Source organism: Rhinoraja longicauda, chromosome 14 (genome assembly GCF_053455715.1).
Source record: "Rhinoraja longicauda isolate Sanriku21f chromosome 14, sRhiLon1.1, whole genome shotgun sequence".
NCBI classification, from domain to species: domain Eukaryota; kingdom Metazoa; phylum Chordata; class Chondrichthyes; order Rajiformes; family Arhynchobatidae; genus Rhinoraja; species Rhinoraja longicauda.
The window spans coordinates 44,425,280-44,435,361 of NC_135966.1; the positions used below are offsets into that span (position 1 = coordinate 44,425,280).

Sequence of the window (10,082 nt, forward strand, 5' to 3'; positions counted from 1 at the left end):
CTATTCTATTGATTATCCCAGTCTTTCACTCTCAGCACTGATATATAGATTGCCCCACAAGATATTATGCCTTTTTCTTGTACAGATTCTGCTGCTTTCTGTTCTTGAAAAGGATCTAGCCATCACTGACAAATCAGCATGTGTTGGTCTTGCAGGTCTTTCATCAGTCAGCCACACATTGCTGTGGCTCCAGTCATACACAGACCGGGTATGGAGGGCAGATTTCCTCCCCAAAGGACATTAGTGAACCAGCTGTTTCTTTTCAAACAATCCAGTAGCTTCACCATCCCAACTTTATTTTATTCCGTATTTATTTAAGTAACTGAATTTATATCCCCTCCCATTGCCATATGGGATTTCAACTTAAACCTTCGAATCATGAATCTAAGGCTTTGAATTAGTACAATAATTTAACCCTCTAACACCATAACCAAGAAAAACTATGGTATATCACTTGGCAGCCTGCTATATACATTACACCGGAAATAAACCTTAGCTTACATTGGGATATCTCACGCACTATTCTGCATTAAAATGACAGAATCAAATGCTGCTTATTGCTCTGGTTAATAGATTAGATTGGGATGGGTCAGTCACAAATTTACTTTACAGTTTACACTGAAAGGGCTGTCACTGTCTTGCTTCGTAGATTCTGATAAAATGTAGTTATTGATATTCTGATACATTCACCCAGGAAAGGGGGGTAGTGGGGGGGGGGGGGGGGGAGGGGGGAGGAGTGGGGAAAAGGTATTAAGTTTGTCAGCCAGGATGGGAAAGGGGGTAAAAATCCTACACTCAGCTGAGGCAAAGGTTTGTAGTTCAGTTTAGTTCATTGTCACACGTACCGAGGTACAGTGAAAAGCTTTTGTTGCACACTAACCAGTCAGCGAAATGACAATACATGATTACAATCGAGCCATTTAAAGTTTACAGATACTTGTTAAGGGAATATCAATAGAGGAAAAGGGTTTGTTATCTACACTAAAGTAAGAGAACTGGAGGCCGGGGGGAGGTTAATATTTTTACACAGAGGAGGGAAAGAGTGAAAGGCCTGCACCTGGAGACAAGGATGGGGAGGAAGTAAAGTTATGCACAGAGCTCAAGATCTACGTCCAAGTGCAGGGAAGGCTTGAGAGTATGCACCTGGAAAGGTTGGGAGAGTTGAAGCCTCAGGTCAGGGAGGGTTGTCTTTCCGCTGACTGGTTAGCATGCAACAAAAGCTTTTCACTGTACCTCGGTACACATGACAATAAACTGAACTGAGCTGAACTAAAACCCTGGCGATAAGGTATTAAGTCCCTTCCCACAGCAATAAGGAGGGGTCAAGGCACAACAGGTTGGAGGGAGGATTCATCATAGAGTCACGGAGTGATACAGTGTGGAAACAGGCCCTTCAGCCCACCTTGCCCACACCGGCCCACATGTCCCAGCTACACTAGTCTCACCTGCCCGCCTTTGGTCCATATCCATCCAAACCTGTCCTATCCATGTACCTGTCTAACTGTTTCTTAAACGATGGGATAGTCCCTGCCTCAACTACCTCCTCTGGCAGCTTGTTCCATTCACCCGCCACCCTTTGAGTGAAAAGGTTTCCCCTCGGATTCCTATTAAATCTTTTCCCCTTCACAAACCTATGTCCTCTGGTCCTCGATTCACCTATTAACAGCGTGTGATGACAAAATTCCACAGCCAGGAAGGGGAGCAACTAAAAGAATCTGGTTAAAAAAGTGGGAATGTTAAAACCTCACTGGGAAAATGGACATGTTAAAAACAAAGAGTAGAAGGAGTTAATGCTCGACTTCCCGAGAGAAGGGTTGGAGTGGTGTACATCCAAGGGGGAGAAAGAGGGAAAGGGTTAAATTCGATGCAGAGGGAAGGGACAGGAATTAAACCCTCAACCCAGGGAATGCATGTGCTCAACATTTCCTCAAATCAAAATGAAGAATGCTGGAGACACTCAGCAGGTCAGGCAGCCTCTGTGAAGAGAGAAACAGAGTTAGTGTTTCACTTCAAAGACCCTCCTCTGGAGCTGGAGAGTTAGAGAGCTTCAAATTGGAGAAAAGGGAAGGAAGGGTAGAGAGAACAGAGGCAAGGGTCCGTAGGATGGACTGAATGTGTATAAAGTCATGTGAGAGAAATAGATCAGGTAGATAGATGCACAGGGTCTCTTGCCCAGAGAAGGTGAATCGAGGACCAGAGGACATAGGTCTAAGGTGAAGGGGAAAAGACTTAACTGGAATCTGAGGGGTAACTTTTTCACACAAAGAGTGGTGGGTGTAGTTCGGACCACAGTCCCCTGCACAGGTACCTATTCCTGGGAGTCCCACGGAGACGCGAGTCTCCTTGGAGGACGTTATAGAAAGTAATCAATAGCCACTTTATGCTGTCCGCAGTCAAACAAAGGCAGGCAATTGGTTTGTGGTTTCAGATATCCAATACCAGGATGCGAGATGCTGAGTTTCAGCGTCAGAAACCAAACAGCGAGGTGATAGAGAAGGCCTGTTGTTCTTGACTGCAAAGCCCTGGCCGAAGGAGGAAACAACAGCGACTCCCCGCTCCTCCAATCGCCCCATCCATCACTCTGATTGATCGGCTTTGTACATAAAGACTGCTGTCAATTATACAAACAAGCCGGAACAAGGCCCCGAGGCGGGCAAGGTGACAGCTTTGCAAGGCCCTCACTTTGTCCTGCTTTGAGTATCAAATTAACAGCACATGATGGAAGAGGATGTCTACACTTGCCGGACCCTGCGATTGCTCCACTGAGACTGGGTCCCCCTTCTTCCTCTGTTGACCTTTGCTTTGGCGTAACTGCCATCTGGTCTACAACCTCTCCGCCAGGCGAAGGGGGCCGATGACTCGGGTTTTGTTTTGAAAGTCATTAGCTGTTCTCTACGATATTAAAGCCCGCGGAGAGGAAAGCGTGCAGGTCGTAATTCAGGCGACTGCAGGTGCCCTCTGGTGGATATGTGACAGTGTGGGAGGCCGCTCAACACAGTCTCTACACAGAGGAAAGAACTCAGCCCAACAAGCCCCGTCTCATGCTGGATTGTGACCAAACTTGATATTGGGGCGGGATAGAACTGAGTTGGGGAGGGATGTAGGCGATTGGAAATAACTGCCCTTTCAAAACAAACATCTTCAACGAGCAAAGGTGGAGAGGAAAACAAAATAGAAGTTCTCTCTCGACTAGTTTATGATAAAGCCGAGCGAAATAGGCAAACAAAACTCTTTCTACGTCTTAAGGGTAACAAACTCTTTCTACTTCTTAAGGGTAACAAATCAGACCATTTGCACACCCTGCTACCAAGTGTCCCCCCACCCCTCCCCAAACCCTCCCCAAACCCTCCAACCATGTTCACCCCAGCCTTTTGACCGACCCACTGGCTTCCAACCTTTTACACATGTGCCTGGGACTGATATCTGTTGTGCGCTGAACTAGAGATTAATTTTGCCCACTGCCCTTCAACTAAAGATACTGATTTTATAGCGTTGCTTGAAGAAGCGCAGGTAAATTCTCACTGACAGCTCGCCAACGTTATCCCAGGACTAACGCTGCCCCAAACAGACTCGTTATTCTCTTCCCCCTCTGGGTGCTTGTGGGATCTTGCTCTGTAACCAGCTGGCTGCCAGATTTTTTTGCCTTCAGAACGACTTCAAAGGTTGGCTTTGAAGCCTGCGGTTTGTTTCGTGGGTGTGAGAGACGGGGCGAGGACGCGCGTTCTCGCCGTCCATTCATTCACAAGGACGAAGATGGACCAATTATTCTGCTTACGTCCGGCCTAACTAGCTCTGCCTGGACACTGCCCAGCCGCCCGTTGCCCACCCAGGCTTGTGCGTGGAGATGGGCCAAGTGACCGGACTGCCTGTTCTAGCTGCAGAGGACATGTGCCCACAACACAACAAAAAAGACCTGCCCAGTTCACATGTGGCCATCAGGGGTGCCAGAGGGAAATTGGTCAAGCACCACACCAGTGCCCTTCAGTGACGGTCACAGTGCGCCTTATCCCCCGCCTCTCCTGCAGTTGCTTCCTACATTCAGTTGCTAACTGAGGAGCTGACACCTGCTGTCTGTCTGTGCAGCTTCGGCCAGCACGGCACTGAATCTATCAGCCAGTTCTTACCATACTTGTTCCCATCCTCGCCCTTGGCACTGATCCTCCTGCCCAGCACCTGCAGGTGTTTGCCACTGGTGCGACTATACAGCTGGTACAGCCGCACATACTTGCGGCTCGTCTCGTCCCTCAGCCTGGTGTGGTTCTCCACGTGAGGCCAGAAGTCCGTGTCCTCCTCCATCGAGGCCTGTGGTCAACGATAAACAAAAGAGGGGCGAGATGTAAGATGGCATGTTTCCCAGCACCAGCACCGCAACCCACCCAACTCTTAAAACAAACACTCCCGGATCGTGAAACAAAGGTCGCCTGTCCTGACCCTGCACCTGGGCTTTTATCCCTGGGATACGAGAGCTGGCAGCGGGGAGTTTCCATCCCTTGTGGCTTCCACCTTCTGTTGCCATGGCTCAGTGGCCAGCACTCGGGTCTCACGGGCGGAGGGAGACCTGTGGCTTTTGTCTCATTCCAGAGACACCTGCACTCAGTCTGAGCTGCCATGCTTACAGCACACAAAGGGAAGGGCCCTGGGTGAGACTTCAAACCTGGTCCCGTCTGCCCATTGAGCTGGGATGTGCCGTAATCATAGACTCCTAGAGTGATACAGCTTGGAAACAGGCCCTTCGGCCCAACGTGCCCACACCGGCCAACATGTCCCAGCTACACTATTTCCACCTGCCAGCATTTGGTCCATATCCCTCCAAACGTGTCCTATCAATGTACCTGTCTAACTGTTTCTTAAATGTTGGGCTAGTCCCTGCCTCAACTACCTCCTCTGGCAGTTTGTTCCATTCACCCACCACCCTTTGTGTGAAAAAGGTTACCCCTCAGATTCCTATTGTTCCTATTGTTCTTCCTGCCAGAAGAACCGAATGGGACCAAAGAGTTCGACTGGAGTCTGAGCTCATGTTCATCCTTCGGTTAACATTATCAAGCAGATGATCTGATGCCACTGCAATCTCACACATCCCAGAGCACCTCACAGCTAGTGATATGTATCTCGAGTGTGCTCCCTGCTGAATGTGCACAGCAACATCCCACATAGACCAGCATGGTAGTGGCCCTACATCCCACATAGACCAGCATGGTAGTGGCCCTACTTCCCACATAGACCAGCATGGTAGTGGCCCTACTTCCCACATAGACCAGCATGGTAGTGGCCCTACATCCCACATAGACCAGCATGATAGTGGCCCTACATCCCACATAGACCAGCATGGTAGTGGCCCTACTTCCCACATAGACCAGCATGATAGTGGCCCTACATCCCACATAGACCAGCATGGTAGTGGCCCTACATCCCACATAGACCAGCATGGTAGTGGCCCTACATCACACATAGACCAGCATGGTAGTGGCCCTACATCCCACATAGACCAGCATGGTAGTGGCCCTACTTCCCACATAGACCAGCATGGTAGTGGCCCTACATCCCACATAGACCAGCATGGTAGTGGCCCTACATCACACATAGACCAGCATGGTAGTGGCCCTACTTCCCACATAGACCAGCATGGTAGTGGCCCTACATCCCACATAGATCAGCATGGTAGTGGCCCTGTTTGTTTGGGAGGATACATTGACCGGGATCTGAGGAGTGCTCTACCATTCTGTTTTCAGCAGTCACTTCACCTAACAGGGGAGAAGGAACCAGGGTTTCTGCCCCTTCCGAAAGTTGGTACCCTGTCTCTGAAGCAGGATGTGACTCATGACCTGCTGACTGAGAGGAGATGGATAGGGCAGGTTTGGAGGGATATGGACCAAATGCTGGCAGGTGGGACTAGTGTAGCTGGGACATGTGGGCAGGTGTGGGCAAGTTGGGCCGAAGGGCCTGTTTCCACGCTGTATCACTCTTTGACTCTCGGTGAGGCACCACCCTCTGAGGCACGAGTGGACAGGGTTCCACATGGGCAAACATCTGTCCCTGCTGGTTTTACACTGAGAAAGTTGCATTTGTGTTATTGCAGACTCCCTGTTGTGTTCAGTGGACTCCACTTCGCTGTTTCACTCTGCATACAATTATTGTTGGATTTCAATCTAAGCCTTGGTCTGATGGTTTGTGCATTCATCCATTTACTAATAGGTTGCAGCTGGTGTTACATTGAGAACCACCTCCGGCCCAATGACAATGGCTGCAGCAATCCAGTCCAAACCCAAGCTCCCGAGGAGACGGGAGACAGATCCTTGGTGGCAGGGTCTATGAAATCTGCTCGTGGGACTCCCTCTGAAAATGTCTGGAGTTAAGGGAAGCCAAAAGAGGCTTCAATGTGTCCTCTACTGAACTGCTGAGATTTTCATTTTATCAGTTTCGTGAATTTTAAATCAAATCGTTTACTTTTGCAGCATTTCGCTGCAGATGGACTGTGGATTAAGTTATGAAGCCATCTAAAATGAAGCATCATACTCGATGAGGTTGAATAAAATAGCACTCGGTACAATTTCTTTGAGTCATTGGGTCATCCTAATTTGCCCCAGAGAATGTGAGAGGGGGCTATCGTTTTAGTCCTGTGTGATACATCTCAACTGCTAGTTGGTGCAGTGGAGACCAGAAGTTACAGACCTAAAAAAAGGGCAACATATTTCTGTCTGTGAAACCACATCGGTTCGCTGCTCACGATTCACTTATATTTGCTTTTTATTGCAGGTTTACTTAACCAGCCCAGGAGTGGCGGTGAGATTTACACCGACCAGTCCAGGGAAACATTAAGCGACTTAATGTACCTACATAGATAGATACGTCTTAGAGAAGGAAGTCCATCTCTTTAGGGAGAGTATAGATTTGAGTATGTGCAGGAAGGAACTACAGATGTTGGTTTAAACCGAAGATAGGCACAACAAGCTGGAGTAACTCAGCGGGTCAGGCAGCATCTCTGGCGAGAAGGAATGGGTGACGATTACAGTCGAGACCTGAAGAAGGGTCTCGACCCGAAACGTCACCTATTCCTTTTACCCAGAGATGCTGCCTGACCCGCCAAGTTCCTCCAGCTTGTTGTGTCTATGTAGATATAATCGTTTCATTTTATACCCGCTACTGTGATGTTATTTTATCGGGTGCTTTGTGCACTTACAGAGTCCTGGTTTCATGCACGAAGCGTGAAAGGCAAGTAAGTGCCTCTCACCGGCGACCCTCCAACCCCCTCAACCCTGGCGATTGCTTTATTTTCGTGAGAAACGGGTAAAATGTTCGCCACCCTTCGCCACCCCGGAGTCCAGCGTGCAGCAACGGCGGGGTCGGCACACGAAGCAGCGGAGAGAGGAACGGGGAGCAGCGCAGTCCACACTGGAGCCTTGTGGTGTGTAGTTGGGGGAGAGCGTGGAGATTGCCCCTGCGAGCAGTGTTTGTAGGCAACCCGTGTGCTGCCCGCTGTCTCTCAACGTGGGAGCGACATACACGGTGGCTGCAATGCCCTTGTCCCGGCCGAGCCCATCACCGGCCGGGCAGGTACTGTATGTATGTAGGCTGATGTGCGAGCCCTGTCAAACCTCATCTGTTCGCATCCCAAGCTCGGTCTCTCACTTTCATCCACGCAATTTTAGTTTTCTTTTCGCAAGCACCAATTTAAGAGAAGGTGAATACAAAATGCTGGAGTAACTCAGCGGGTCAGGCAGCGTCTCTGGAGAGAAGGAATGGGTGACATTTCGGGTCGAGGCCCTTCTTCAGACTTCTCTCGGCGGCAGAGAGAAAGGTCGCCGCCGTGTTGTGGTGGAGGAGGGAGTTTCTGATCGATAAACGACTCCGGACTGAAGCAACCGGTCACATCTGGAAAATCCGAGTTACAATCCTCCCCCCCCCCCTCCCCCCCTCCACCTCTCTCCCCCTCTCTCCCCTTCTCTTTCCCTCTCTCTCTACGTCTCTCTATCTCTCTCTCTCTCTGTTTAGGACGTCTATTTCGCTTCGGAATAGCGCACCATCTTTACAATAGACCGCCCAAACGTCAGCACAAAACATCAAGTCAAGTGTCACATAAAGGTGGCTGCCTCCTTTTTTAAAAAGCGCCGCTGTACACAATGGAAACATTTAGATTGTAACTTAAAACAGTTTTGTAGACTCGGCTGCCGAAGTGGCCAATTTTGGACATTAAGATTCCCAGGTCAGCCAGCGCCTTATTCCGTTTTTCTTAAACAAATATCGCCGACCCAGTCAAATAATAGGTGTTTCACAATCCCAGTAGAGTGTAAAGTGCTAAATAAAGTAGTAACTCACCTCGATTCCAAAGCGGAGAAGCCACACGTGTAAACATCTGAATGGGAAATGCAGGGGAAAAGATCAGTTGGATTATCTGCAGATTAAACTTGGCTTCATTTCCTCTTTATTAAAATATGTTAATAAAATGAGCATTAAAAACCACCCGTTAGTCCTAACCGATATAAAGTTGGAAGATGCTTACAGGCAGACGAGGGTTGTGTGGAGCGGTTTCATCGCTGCGACCTGTGGACGGTGTGGGTGGTGGAGCTGGTGGTGGGGCTGGTGGTGGGGCTGGTGGTGGTGGTGGACAGGCGGAGAGGCAGCGCTGCTGAGTCGGGCAAGGTGCAGCAAGTCAGTCGGGGCTGATGCCCAGAGGTGTGGGAGGGCGGGGGCTCCTCTTGCACTGAGCCAGTGTGTGCGGCGCCCAGAGGCGGTGGGGGGGGGGGGGGCAAGTCGGCTTCTTCTCGGTCGCTTGCACTCACAGACTCACTCACAGGTCGCTTCAACCAGCCAGCCTTGCCGAGCGCATCTCTCTCACGGCGGCACCGACTGCGATCAATCTACCGACCGCGGCGAATATCGGCGCTTACTGCCTCTCAATGTCCTCGGATCAGAGCTTCAATCCTTTCTCCAGAAAGTCCCTCTACCTTCTGATTCAGTCGGCGTGTGTTCTTGTAGTGCGAAGCGAAAGTGCTCTCTCCCCCTCTCTCCTTTCCCTCCCCTCTCTCTCTCTCTCCATCCCCCTCTCTCTCCCTCCCACTTCCTCTTTCCCTCCCTCCCTCCCTCTCTCTCTCTCTTCCTCCCTCCCTCCCTCGCTCTCCCTCTCCCTGCTCTCTCTCTCTCACCTCTCTCCCTCCCTCTCTCACACACACTGAGGAGGAGGTGGGTAGACACAGAGTGACAGCTCTCCCCCACGCCAGCCAGGAGTGGACCCTGCTTGCTTCCATCTCCCTCTCTCTCTCTCTCCCTCCCTCCTCTCTCTCTCTCTCTCTCTCTCTCTCTCTCTCTCTCTCTCTCTCTCTCTCTCTCTCTCTCCCTTCCTCTCCTCTCTCTCTGCTCTCCCCTCTCTCTCTCTCTCTCTCTCTCTCTCTCCCTCCCTCTCTCACACACACACACACACACTGAGGAGGAGGTGGGTAGACCAGCCAGCAGTGGACCCTGCTTGCTTCCCCTCCCGACCAGGCGCCCAGTGCCGGCGTTGGCCGCTTGCTCAGCCAAACACCCTCGCCTTTGCCTGCAGCGTCCAGCCAGCCCCTGCAACCCCTGCCCATGGACGAGTACTGAACCCTGCTCTACCCAGGGATGGGAATGCCTTCACCTCTGCCGCCAGACCCGGCTCCTGCCCCGCGTTACCTCCCGTCTCCCACCGCCCTTCCCCACTATAACGGGGACCAGACCATTCCCTCGCCCTCTCCACTGAGCAGCGAGCCTTCAGTGTTTGCCTGGCCGCTGGGGTGGGTGAATGAACCAGTGAGGAGGAGAGAGAAACAGCCGGCAGAGAACAGAGTGGAGAAACATACAGGCTGGACCAGAGAGAGGGGAAGGTATCGGCGGAGAGTGAGACACACAGAGGGAAGACTAGAGAGAGGTGCGCTGGCAGATGAAGGAAGACCGAGCACGGACCAGCGTTCCCTTCTATCTGAACCCCTCCTCCCCGCCAGTGTCGCCCTCCACAGCCTGGCCCGCCACCTTCCTGTGTTGGAAATCTGCCGAGAGACAGACTGCTGGCTGTCCAGAGACCCGCACTACAAACTGAGCAGCAACCAGGGCCCTGTGACCTGCACCCC

The 10,082-nt window shown here is 51.0% G+C and overlaps 1 protein-coding gene across 1 annotated transcript in view; it reads right to left on the minus strand.

The window, feature by feature from the left end:
- LOC144599782 (fibroblast growth factor 18-like) overlaps positions 1-8,905 on the minus strand; it is a 94,309-nt gene extending 85,404 nt beyond the window's left edge. Inside the window, exons 1-3 of the mRNA XM_078411017.1 lie at positions 8,498-8,905; positions 8,314-8,350; positions 4,125-4,302 (exon numbers count right to left, since the gene is read on the minus strand). Of these exons, the coding sequence (XP_078267143.1) occupies positions 4,125-4,302; positions 8,314-8,350; positions 8,498-8,529 (247 nt within the window). The 5' untranslated portion in view covers positions 8,530-8,905. The remainder of the gene's footprint in view (positions 1-4,124; positions 4,303-8,313; positions 8,351-8,497) is intronic.
- Between the last annotated feature and the right edge of the window lie 1,177 nt (positions 8,906-10,082).